Source organism: Papio anubis, chromosome 7 (assembly GCF_008728515.1).
Source record: "Papio anubis isolate 15944 chromosome 7, Panubis1.0, whole genome shotgun sequence".
Lineage (NCBI taxonomy): Eukaryota > Metazoa > Chordata > Mammalia > Primates > Cercopithecidae > Papio > Papio anubis.
In genome coordinates, this window is record NC_044982.1 from 98,465,540 (window position 1) to 98,478,657 (window position 13,118).

A 13,118-nucleotide genomic window follows, 5' to 3' on the forward strand; every position below is an offset into this window, starting at 1 on the left:
GGGTGCTGGCTGCGGGGGCAGGAGACTGAGCTGCCTCCAGCTAAGGGAACTGAGTGCCCCTCCATGTATAACAGGAAGGCCTGACCCACGGCTGCTGCAGGGCCTGCCTTGCCCAGGCCCCAAATCCCAGCTGCAGGCTGAGCTGTGCAGGAGGCGGTGAGAGCAAGGCTCCCCATCAACCCCTCACCCAAGTGAAGAAAAACACCACCAAATGCAGAGACAACCTCATTGTGCTGCTTTTAATTACGAACGATGTAAAATGATGCATTATAAAACTTGGAAGCAACTTTATACAAATTCCAATCTTTAAATATGGTTGAACAGGGTGCCCTGGGGGTCAGGACACTGGCAGGAAGTCTGATTAGTTGCTGGGATGGTCCCATCCATGAAGCACTGGACACATGCTGGGAACCATCTGTGCATAAATCAGAAGAGCCAACAAGAGTGGGAATGGAAAGGTCTGCAAATACGCATATGGACTTAAAGATACAACACCAGCTCAGGTAATATACAGCAGGCGGAGAAGAAATGAAACAGGAGAAACAGGACAAAGGAGAATTCATGACATGATCAAGAAACCCTTCTAACACTCTATGTCCTAAAACCCACAACCATACAGAAAGAAAAAATGGAAATGCAGACAGGTTTTTAGTTCTATGCTGTTTAACTGCTATAAGTGAGAGTAGTACAATGATCGATTTCTTGTGACAAAACTAAATATTGAAAAATAGTTTACTCTGAAGTATGCAGCTGCTTCAAATGCTGAGGACCACAACTGGTTTTGTTACAAAGGCCACAGTGAGTGCAGGCTCACGTGCTGCGGGCCAGGGCGACCCTGCCCGTGGTGAGTCCTCCACACCTTCTAGGCAGAGTGGGTTGTACAATGCCCAAAACCTTTCACAAGGAAAGACTGCACTCATAGACCTAAGGACAAATTGAATTCAGTGCTAAACCATATTGCCCCTAGTATACGCCCCCAAATAAATCCCTTCCCTTGGAGGCCTGTTTTCACAAGTCACCTGGAGAACCCCTGTGGGGCAGTGGGGTTCACTGTGTAGGTCTTGGGGTCTCCTGTTGCCAGGCAGGGTGGCTGCTGTGCAGACAAACTGAACTGGGACCCTGATATGATGATACCCACGGGTAAGGCACTATGTGAAAAGTGGACTATGCTGAGAACTGTTTTATAAAAATACAACTCTTATAATATCAGCACCATCCCCTGTTGGGAGTGAGATCAGGTTTGGGAGCCCTTTGACACAGGAGCTGGCTTTTTTTGGCACACTGGGGAGCTGGGTAGCATTGCGACTAAAGGCTCTTTAACAGAAAGTCTCCCCTCTGAGGTCTTGAGCACAAAGGGATCTGAAAGTGTAACTGAGAACAGGGCTGGCAAGGGCAGGCCAGCAGGCCCTTCCTGAGCTAGAAATCAGGCGAGGAGAACTCTGGTTTGATTTCCCAATTCCACAGCAAAGATTTGGGGCAAATGTGAAACAGATTCCAGAGGAAGGTGGAGGGGCACCCCATGAGGGTTATTTTAAAGATTAGAGGCAAGGTCAGAAGATAGAAATGGAATGAGGTCTGGAGAGGCTAACCAGCTCAGGGTCTTGTGACGATGACTCCTTTTACATAAGGGACAGGTGTGCCAGATTCAGACCCTCATTGTACAGCCTTGCTCCTCTGGGTGGAGCAGTCCAGCGACCCTCAATACACTCTAGGGTCTCCTGGAAGGGCAATGGCTGTCCAAGCAAAAATCCTGGCATCTTTCGTCTCTCCTTCAGGGTTCTCCTCCTCTCTACCCTGTCCTCTCACAGCCTAGATCCCTCCCCTGCAGTGCTCTGCCCCCTTCAAACCTACTGGCTTCACCTAAGTTAGAGGAGGTAGGCGGTGGTTGAAATCTGGTCCATCTATTTTATGAGAGGGTATTAATGACTAATGATGGTTCCATGAATTAGGCCTTCGTTTTACTATAAACTATTTTTTCAACCTCAAAGAATGAATCTCTACTTGAAGCAATTTAGAGCCAAACATGGATCTGAGAGGGAAGATCTTCCTGGGTGGGGCCCAGACAGGGTCCCTCAGGGCCCTCACCTGCTCAGCCCTTTCGGATGTACTCAGAAGACAGCTCCCACCCACCTGCATGGAGCACAGCCCAAGGAGAATGCAGTGCCCGGCTTCACTGTGATTTGGTCACCTAGTGTTAAAAGCATATTAAAGTGCATGCTTCACCATAGGCACGAGTGCTAGAAAAGCTAAAGCTCTGAGAAGATTTGGCAGGGAAGGGGGATAGCTACAGATGAGCCTGCCTTACAGCATGGCGGACGCAGTCATTCATCATGCACTGCACACGCTGTTCTGCAGCACTCACGCCAGCACACGAGTGTGCTGCCACGCACGTGTTAGGTGCTATGGGTTCAACAATGAATAAGGCACTGTCCCTGCCCTCAAGGAGCTTACGGTCTGGGGGGGGTGACATTAAACTCCCAGCCCACAGAGCCACAGCTCCTCCAGCTGCTTTTAGTGGGGAGGTCTGTGCTTGTCCGGAGTTTGTCTGGAGGCCACTGAGTGTGAGATAGCTGCAGTCCCTGTCTTCCTTCCCCACCCCCCAAGAAGGAGCATAGTTCTCTTCAGGCTCAACAGTGCCAGGGGACTCTTTTCAGTGACTGATAAAATGGTCTTCCTCTTCCTCTGGTCCATAAGGAAAAGGTTTACTTTTCTGAAGCAGCAGAAACCAACTGGGAGAAAATGAAAATTAGCCTTCAGTCTGCCTAACTCAAGCCTGCTCTCGGACTTGTGGCAAAAACTTCTTCATGTCGTAAATCAGGCATGGGAGAGAGCTGTGGGGTCTGCTCAGCCTGGGAATGTCCCCTGCTGGAGGGCCTCGCCCTCCGGGTCAGGTCAGAGCAGGCATCGAGGTGCCCTCTCCGGGGCCACCGCTCCAGGCTGAGCCTCCCACTCCGGACCCGCCTTCGGTGCAGCCGGAGATCAGTGGTTCTGAGCACTACACAATGCCACGGAGGCCTCCAGTGACACGATATTTCCTACTCTTACACATGGATGGACTGGAAGGCCAAGAAAAAGATGCAATGGAGATGAGCTTTCCAGTTCATGGGAAGCTCCAAGCAGCCTGCCTGCTGCAACACAACTTTGGCCGCAGGCTGGAGAGGCAGTACATAGCTGTGTGATCTGGAGGAAGCCACAGTGTCTGAGATGGGACCTCGTCTGAAAGCCTGGAGCCGTGGCATTGGTTCCTTCTATGTCAAGATAACGAAAGCCGGCAGTCAGCTGGCTCCATTCTATTCCATTCTATTTTGGCTGTTGCAGAAAAACATTCTTCTGTTCCACTGCCTTCTGTTCACAGTCTGTCAGCTCGAAACGTCTCTTCAACAGAGGGGTCCAGCAGGCCCATGCTGGAGTCACTTAACATGTTGAGTCCGTCCAGGCTCAGGGGTTCAATCTGCAGCTCCTCTTCCAGTGGAAATGGAGTGTCCACATTCAGGCTGACCTCGGGCAGGCCTGCCAGCGCACTGTTGAGGTCTTTGAACAGGCTGGTGCTGGAGTCTTCTGAAAGGGGTGGCCAGAGAGGAAAACAGTACGCTTAGGAGGCATGAAGGCTCCAGGCTACTAAGCAAACCCAGCTGATGACGGTCCCCTAAACTGCCATCCCACACGTCCTGACCACCCCTAGGCCCACAGTTCTTGCCCTGGAGTCTACATTCTTGTCAGTCAGTTGCACAACTCCCAATTTTTGCAGGTTTTTTTCCCTTTTGAACAGTCATCAGTCACCTAAGATGAAATCTTTCTTTTTTTTTGAAACAGAGTCTAGCTCTGTCGCCCAGGCTGGAGTACAGTGGCACTATCTCGGCTCACTGCAAGCTCCACCTCCCGGGCTCACGCCATTCTCCTGCCTCAGCCTCCGGAGTAGCTGGGACTACAGGTGCCCGCCACCACACCGGCTAATTTTTTTTTTGTATTTTTTAGTAGAAACGGGGTTTCACTGTGTTAGCCAGGATGGTGTTGATCTCCTGACCTCATGATCCGCCCGCCTCGGCCTCCCAAAGTGCTGAGGTTACAGGTGTGAGCCACCGCGCCCAGCCAGACAAAGACTACCAGGCCCACCGCCCTGCGTCACGGTCTCTGAGGCTGGACACCTGCATCTCAAAGAGTCAAGTTGACCCAGGCAACGTTCGCTTTTTGCTTTATATAATATTATGTTGTTTAAACTATCTTATGAAGGTACCTAAACACACAACAAAATAAAAGCAGTAAAGAAGCTGAGGGGTGGCTCACTCACCTGTCAGGATGGTGTTTGGGAAACTTCCGCAGTTGGAATATGGGCTTGGTCTCAAATGAAAAGAGTCCTGCAGTTCTCGGGAACCTTGTTGCACTAGAGGCACCTGGAAGCATCAAAGGTCACGTGAGGAAGGCCACACCTCTGCTTCCAAGGAGGAAGCGAGTATTGCAATGTGCTCCCAGAGCAAAACTTGATTTGCAAACTAATACATATTCCCTTCTTTCCAGGATCCCAAAGTGCTTTGCTCTTGTGGTGATGTATGTACGATATTCTTGTCAGGCAGGCAGATGCTGGGGTGGAGGAGGGGCCCCTGAGGCCCACAGCGCGGTGACTTTTCCCCAGCCCACTACACCATCCCAAGAGATACCAGTGGTCATGGTTTCTGTGGCCCCTCAGACATGTCTCCTCAGCCTCACCAAGGCCTTTGTAAACTGCCTTCTATGGGAACCCTTCAAAGGCTCTGTCTATAACCAAGAAAGTATGGACTCTTTTCTTCCTTGGTTTCTTTCTTCCTCTTTTTTCTTTAAAGATAGGGTCTCTGTTGCCCAGGCTGGAGTGCAGTGGTGCCATCTCGGCTCACTGAAACCTCCACCTCCCAGGCTCAAGCGATCCATCCACCTCAGCCTCCCAAATAGCTGGGACCACACGCCACCATGCCTGGCTAATTTTTGTATTTTTTGTAGAGACAGGGTCTTGCTGTATTTTACCCAGGCTGGTCTCAAACTCCTGAGTTTAAGCAAGCCACCTGCCTCGGCCTCCCAAAGTGCTGGGATTATGGGCATGAGCCACTGCGCCTGACCTATTCCCTGGTTTCTAGAAAACTGAGAAAGTGGAAGCCTTTCCTTTTTGCACTCAGAAGGAGGAAACTCAGGCAAGCTTCTCCCTATGAGAAAGCCTCTATGAGGACTGGTTATAACTGTGGCCAATTTTAGGTTCCTTTCCTGAAATTAATTTTCTAAGTCATTTAAAAAAATGTCTCAAAAGAAGAAGTTTCCATCATTTTTCAGGGAGACACTGATTCCCATCTAGACTAAAATGGCTCTTTAGAAAATAGGGAGGCAAGGAGGATTGGTTCTTGCCACAAAGCTTCATCTGTGGCCTACTTAGGAAACAGCTATCTTAATTTATTTTATTATTATTAAGTTCTTGGCCGGGCACAGTGGCTCACACCTGTAATCCCAGCACTTTGGGAGGCCAAGGCGGGTGGATCACTTGAGGTCAGGAGTTCAAGACCAGCCTGGTCAACATTGTGAAACCTGTCTCTACTAAAAATACAAAAATTAGCTGGGCGTAGGGGTGCACGCCTGTAACCCCAATTACTCAGGAGTCTGAGACATGAGAATTGCTTGAACCCAGGAGGTGGAGGTTGCAGTGAGCCGAGATCATGCCACTGCACTCCAGCCTGGGCGATAAAAAAAAAAAAAAAAAAAAGTTCTGGAAACTGTTCAACCCTTCTTCCACTCCTTAATCCATCGGAGGGTCCAGTCCATACTTATTGAATACTATTGAATACCATAAAATCTAGGAATATTAAAAATAGTCAAGTTAGGGAGAAACTAAACTGTAAAAGCAAGTGGCCCAGTTGAAAATACCTTACAGAAGCAGCTCCCCTACTGCCCAGGACTGAGCTCTCCCCAGGAGGCCGCACGCTGTGCTAGGTGCACCGGCCTGGGTGCAGGCAAAATGTGGCGCCACCTTCTGACCCTGCGGAGGGAGCAGGTGCCGCCCTCCCTATGCCTCAGTTTCAACATGAGGGCACTGAGGAGGCGGGTGCTGTGTCCCTTCCAGTGTTCATGATTTTACAGTTCTACAACGAGAGTGTCATCAAAAGTCTCCTGCCAATTATTCCAATAGTTCCTCTGCTGAAGCCTGATACTAAATAACACAGCCAAAGCCAGCGTTTTAGGGCCAAAGAAGATGAAAGGCCCTTCTAGCCACAGAACACATCCAGAACCAGGGAAGTGGCATGTCTGGTCTGCTTGGTTCTGAGTTCTACACAATGAACAACTTAAATGGTACAGTTTACGCACCAAGGGAGGGGAAGGCAGGGGTGATCCACCCACCTGTTGAGGAAAGGCAGGGCCTGGCCTCATGGACTGCTGGTCAAAACCCACATCTGGGAAGAAGTTGGTCAAAGATGAGCCCTTCAGAGAGTAAGGAGGTGACCATTTAGCTTGGAACTCAGAGCAAAACAAGCATTCCCTCCACACCAACGCTGCTGCCAGGACTCACCTGGGCTGGGAGAAGCTGAAAGTCTGACTGTGGCAGTGAGGAGGCTGCCTGGGGCTGCTGGGCAGGGGCCTCAGGGGTGCGGGGCTGCTGCAGGAGGGGCTGGGTGAGCTCCTGGGGCGCAGGGTAAGGGGGTGGCGGGGACACCTGGGCTTGAGCTTCTGTGGGCAGGAAGGAAAGTTGGCTTCGGTCTGAGGACACCATCTGCAAAACAAACACACAAAGCCACTAACAAGCTTCTGCGTTTCTAGTGTTAAGTCCTTTAGGATTAGGAAATGTCAGAGTGAGAGGAAGCCTGAGATTTTCCTCACCGCGGTGTCCTGTGCAATGCTGTGAGAAGCCCGTTTCTCTTCCTTTAAAGTATATCTCAAATTTTACTTCCCTACAAAGCAGGTTCCATTCAATGACAAGTTCTATTGTCTTAAAAGAACTAAACAAGAAAACAGTCAATTTAACCAATTTCCTTTCAGTTTTCTCTGTGAAAATCATGTTTGGTTTTGTTTTTTTATAGCCATGTCTTCTGGTTAAAAGTGGAAGATTGAAAAAGGCCCTTAGCTCTGCCATCTCCCCAAACCCTGTTAAGACACTACAACAACATTAACCAGCAATAAGCATTAATAAATAACACTAAACAATAACACAGAACACTAAATGATAACAAACAACATGAGGACAAAGATAACGGGAGAGAAGAAAATGGCAACAAAAGCTAGAAAATGAGAAGCAGATGGCCAAATGGTAACTGGCTTAGCAGAACTGAGAAAACCCAATGCTAAGCTGGCAGTGAGGAAAAACCAGGAGGCAATCTCATTTACAGCACTAAATCCCCACAGGGCTCTGGGATTGGGGACAGCAGGGAGCAAGGGCTGAAGCTAAAACCAGGAGGTTCTGGTCAAAGTTTGTGTAAGGGGCAGTCGGACCTGCAGAGCCCTTGCCTTGAGTGTGCTTCTGCACACTGGCCCCCACCACCCTGCCGCCTGCCAGGAGACTGGAAGGCTCCACTCCTGAGAGAATAAAACTAAGGGACTCTGGATATTAGAAGGTGAGGCACTTTACTGAAAACACAGGGTTTAGAAGCAATTTCATGATCAAATCTTAAGATCTCCACCTTTCTTTCCCAACCTGGCTCTCAGGATGCTGGAATCCAGATATGCCGAGGTGGGACGCTGGAAGAGTGTCCTTTAGGGAACCTGACAAGGACTGAGAGAGAAAATCTTTTTTTTTGGAGACAGAGTCTTGCTCGGTCACCCAAGCTGGAGTGCAGTGGCACGATCTTGGCTTACTGCAACCTCCACCTCCTGGGTTCAAGCAATTCTCCTGCCTCAGTCTCCCGAGTAGCTGAAATTACAGGAGCATGCTAACACGCCTGGCTAATTTTTGTATTTTTAGTAGAGACGGGGTTTCACCATGTTGGCCAGGCTGGTCTAGAACTCCTAACCTCAGGTGATCCTCCCATCTTGGCCTCCCAAAGTGCTGAGATTACAGGTGTGAACCACCGCGCCTGGCCAGAGAAGATCATAAAACTTATGACACCAGAAATTTCCCAAGGAAATGACCAAGCTAGATCATTCTACAATGAAGACCACACTCAGCAGGCCTCCCACATACACAGAGCTGCCGCCAGCTTCTCAGTGTCCTGTTTTCTTTTTTTTTCTCATTTACATATTTTTATTTGGAAATGTTTATATTAGTACAAGGAAACAATTTTGGAGACACTGGATGTCATTAGTTATCACTAGTTTATTATAAAAGAGAAATATGGAAATTATTTACATGATGAAAGATTTCAGAACTTCAGTGGAATGGGCAGCTTCACATTGATGCCATTTCAATAGTGACTTATTTCAGTCTATGTACTTTCCAAGAATGTCACCGTCTCTGAATAGGAAATAATCCTTGTCATCTAGAACTATTTTGGTGCCTCCATATTCTAGGAGAAGAACTTTATCTCCAACTTTCATGCTAACTGGCTGAATCTCTCCACCCTTTCCTTTAGATAACCCGATCCAACAGCGACAACTGTTGCTTGCAGTACTTTTCCTTGTGATTTTTCTGGAAGCATAATGCCTCCTTTGGTTACAGTTTCAGCAGCACTCCTTCCAACCAATACTCGGTCAAAGAGTGGAAGAAACTTTCTAAATGCTTGTCCCGCCATGACTCCCTTCGCCTCAGACTCGTACTCTGCTCTAGCGTAGTGCTGCAAGGAGACAGCCCCTCAGTGTCCTGTTCTTAAACGTGAGCAGAGCACCAAAGATCACCAGGCCCCGAGGAAACTATCTGCCATGAAAGTCAGAAGCCAAAGCAGACACACACAATCTTGGAAAGATGTGTGCAGGAAGAAGTAGTTGTGAAAAAACAAAATCAGCATGACAATATTTAGGCTACTAAGAAAATCCTTATCTATTAGAGACACATATTGAAATATTTGCAATTTTTAAAAGCAGGGTATGGATGAAACAAGATAACAAAGCTGGCATGGTGGCTCACGCCTGTAATCTCAGACTTTGGGAGGCTGAGGCGAGTAGATAACCTGAGGTCAGGAGTTCGAGACCAGCCTGGCCAACATGGTGAAACCCCATCTCTACAAAAATTAGCCAGGTGTGGTGGCGTGGACCTGTAGTCCCAGTTATTTGGAAGGCTGAAGACAGGAGAATGGTTTGAACCTGGATGGCGGAGGTTACAGTGAGCCAAGATCACACCACTGTACTCTAGCCTGGGCAACAGAGAAAGACTCCATCTCAAAAAAAAAAAAAAAGATGTTAATTGTTGAGGCTCGATGATGGGTATAGGAGGATTTATTGTATTATGTTCTCTACTTTTCATGCAATTAAAAAATTTTATTATAAAAATAAAGATAAATTAGAAAAAAATGACCACTAAAAACCTTAGAGAGAAAAATATGATATTGCATCTGTGGAATATGTATGATGCTGTTAAAAAGGAACACTGAGAGAACAAAAAAGAACTCATAGCAATTTAAAAATTGAGAGCAGAAATGAAAAACTCAACAGAAGAGTTGGAAGATAAAGCTGAGACACTCTTTCAGAAAGCAAAGCAAAACAAACAAGGAAGCAACTACAGAGAAGGAAAAGAGGAGAGAGAGAAAATAAGGATATTAGAGGAAAAGTCCAGGATAGTCAACATTCATAGAGTTCCAGAGAGAGAACAGAGAAAACTGAAGGGAAGAAATCACTGAAGAAACTTTATTTCAATGTTCTTTAACATTTCCCAGAAATGAAGGCTGTGAGTTTCCAGATTGAAGGAACCCACCAAATATGCAGACTCACGCCAAGCCACATTATCTTGAAGTTTCAGAACATTGGGGACAAAAAGATCTTACAAGCCTGGGGCGGAGGGGGGGATTCCATGCAAAGTGTTAAGAGTCAGAATGGCACTGGATTTCTCAATAGCAACTTAGAAATGAAAAGGCAATCGATTCCAAGGGGAAATTATTTCAAATTTAGAATTCTATATTCAGCCAAATAATAATTAAATGGTAGATCAAATAAAGACATAATAAAGTCATACAAAGTCACAGGCACTCTTTCCTATAGAGCTACTAGAGAATTTATTTTTGAATGTACTGAGATCTGCCCAACTCCGAGAGTTGGGGACTGAATTAGTAATACACAGAAATACATGCAGATAACCAGGCTCACAAAAAAGTCAGACATTTATTAACTCCCAGGAGGAAAAAATTCTCATTTTCTTATTTCATGGTATACTATATGTCAACTCTAACTACATTGTAACTATAACAACACTAAATATTGAGTATTGCTCTAACCAAAATTATAATAAATGAGGAGGGTGGGTAGGAAATTGTGTGTGTGTGTGTGTGTGTGTGTGTGCTCATGTGTGCACATATGTGTGTGGTGGGGTTTGTGGGAGAGTGGAAAGAGAACTAAATTCTAACCTTCATTGGTAGGATGTCATCAGATAATTCCTAACACCAAAAATGTAGAACAAAAAATGCATAAAACAACATGGTTAGGCCAGGTAAGGTGGCTCATGCCTGTAATCTCAGCATTTTGGGAGGCTGAGGCAGGTAGACTGCCTGAGGTCAGGAGTTCGAAACCAGTCTTGCTAACATGGTGAAAAATACATCTCTACTAAAAATACAAAAATTAGCCAGGCGTGGTGGCACACACCTGTAGTCCCAGCTACTTGGGAAGCTGAGGCAGGAGAATCGCTTGAACCTGGGAGGTGGAGGTTTCAGTGAGCTGAGATCGCACCACTGCACCCCAGTCTGGGTGACAGAGCAAGACTCTGTCTCAAAAAAAAAAATAATAATAATAATAATAACAACAAAGAGATTAACTAAAATGGTTGACGGTAGCCATCTCTAGGCAGTGAGAAATATGCCTAACGACGGGGAAAGACCACTGTTTTTCTGTAACAAGTCCTTTAGAACTATTTGACGTTTTAAACTACATGCATGAGTAACATTCACTTTTCAAAATTTCCTTTTTTTAAGAGATAGGGTGTCACTATGTTGCCAAGGCTGGTCTTGAACTCTGGGCCTCAAGCAATCCTCCAGTCTCTGCCTCCTGAGTAGCTGGGATTACAGTCAGAACCACTGTGTCCAGCAACATTCATTAAAAAAAAATCTAAATATTAAACAAATTAAAAACACATCTGAAAGGGGACACTCTGGCCAGACAATCTCCTTAAAATGTAGCTAAAAAGCAAGAATGCTTTTAGATCTTATAAAAGAATCTTGCAAAATAAAATTAAAGGCAATTCCATAACATAGGAACCATGAAAACAATAATTATGGACTAGCCTGGGCAATATGGTGAAACTCCATCTCTACAAAAAAAAAAAAAAATCAAAAATTAGTTGGGTGTGATGGTGTACACCTGTAGTCCTAGGTACCTGGGAGGTTAAGGTGGGAGGATCACCTGAGCTCAGGGAGTTCAAGGCTACAGTGAGCTGTGATCGTGCCACTGCACTCGAGCCTGGCTGAGAGTGAAACGCTGTCTCTAAAAAAAATAAAAATAAAAATTATGGCAGGGCACAGTGGCTCATGCCTGACACAAGGCACACTGGCTAATTCCAGCTCTTTGGGAGGCTGAGGTGGGAGGATCACTTGAGCCCAGGAGTTTAAGACCAGCCTGGAAAACATAGGGAGTATATTGAGTATTGCTCTAACCAAAATTATAATAAATGAGGAGGGTGGGTAGGAAATTGTGTGTGTGTGTGTGTGTGTGCTCATGTGTGCACATATGTGTGTGGTGGGGTTTGTGGGAGAGTGGAAAGAGAACTAAATTCTAACCTTCATTGGTAGGATGTCATTAGATAATTCCTAACACCAAAAATGTAGAACAAAAAATGCATAAAACAACATGGTTAGGCCAGGTAAGGTGGCTCATGCCTGTAATCTCAGCATGTTTCTTTCTTTTCTAATTTTCTGTTTCTTTCTTTTCTAATTTTAACTGAGACAGAGTAACTCTGTCACCCAGGCTGGAGTGCAGTGGTGCAATCCTGGCTCACTGCAAACTTCCGTCTCCAGGGTGCAAGCAATTCTCATGTCTCAGCATCCCGAGTAGGTGGGATTACAGGCGTGAGCCACCATGCCCGGTAATTTTTGTATTTTTAGTAGAGATGGGGTTTCGTCATGTTGACCAGGCTGGTCTCAAACTCCTGCCCTCAAGTGATCTGCCTGCCTTGGACTCCCACAGTGCTAGGATTACAGGTGTGAGGCACACACCCAGCCCAGGGAGACCCTGTTTCTACAAAAAAATTTTTTAAATTAGCTGGGTGTGGTGACATGGGCCTGTAGTCACAGTTACTTGAAGAATCCCAGCTGAGGCAGGAGGATCGCTTGGGCCCAGGAATTCAAGGCTGCAGGGAGCCATGATCATGCAACTGTGCTCCAGCTTGGGCGATACAGTGAAACTTAAAAACAAAAATTATGAAATGTCCTTTCACCCTTGCCCAAAAGAGATTACTCATACAATCAAGATGCCACAGCTAGTAATTGGTAAAAAGTGACTAATAACAAGATCCTCTAACTCTCTGTTGTGTTCTGTCAACTCTTCCTTCTAAATCATTATTAATTTATGGCGAGGAATGATGCTGTAACAGATAGAGGATATGACCAAAGGTTAAAAATACATTCCTCGATGATTACGGTAAGGAGAACCACCTCCGAGTATAGAATTTATAGGATGTTTCAACCCCTGTGTTTCTATAATGGGCTTTGCTTTGCTTTTCTTTTGAGACAGGGTCTCACTCTGTTGCCAGGCTACAGTGCAGTGAGGCTATCTTGGCTCAATGCAGCCTCGACCTCCTGGGCTCAAGCGATCCTCCCACCTCCACTCTGGAGTAGCTGGGACTACAGGCGCGTGCCACCTCACCCAGCTAAGTTTTCCATTTTTTTGTATGGGTGTGTGACTTTTAAATGTGCCTCTTTCTCAACAGACTTCTTTTCGTCCTTATAAGAGATATAATCCTCAATATACTTAGTATTTAATGAACAATAAAAGTATTGTTTCTCAAATCTGTAGACAATTAGGGAGGAGGTCTAATTCGCTATCAAAGCTTCAGGAAGGTATTAAATGTTTTCTTTGGCTTTCCCCTATGGCTTAATGTACTT

The 13,118-nt window shown here is 46.1% G+C and overlaps 1 protein-coding gene and 1 pseudogene across 7 annotated transcripts in view; both read right to left on the bottom strand.

The window, feature by feature from the left end:
• Positions 1–212: 212 nt before the first annotated feature.
• Positions 213–13,118, bottom strand: part of CRTC3 (CREB regulated transcription coactivator 3) — a 116,725-nt gene continuing 103,819 nt past the window's right edge. For 4 of the 6 annotated variants that reach the window (XM_017960933.3, XM_003901394.4, XM_009210944.3 and 1 more), the window contains exons 12-15: positions 6,521–6,721; positions 6,352–6,432; positions 4,289–4,391; positions 213–3,558 (exon numbers count right to left, since the gene is read on the bottom strand). In XM_017960933.3, coding sequence (XP_017816422.2) covers positions 3,350–3,558; positions 4,289–4,391; positions 6,352–6,432; positions 6,521–6,721 — 594 coding nt within the window. In that variant the 3' untranslated portion in view covers positions 213–3,349. The remainder of the gene's footprint in view (positions 3,559–4,288; positions 4,392–6,351; positions 6,433–6,520; positions 6,722–13,118) is intronic. The other 2 variants (XM_009210945.3, XM_017960932.3) reach the window with 1 other exon arrangement.
• On the bottom strand, positions 8,157–9,087 carry LOC101007097 (annotated as a pseudogene). The gene has a single exon (XR_161242.5). The product of XR_161242.5 is annotated as a 10 kDa heat shock protein, mitochondrial pseudogene (transcript).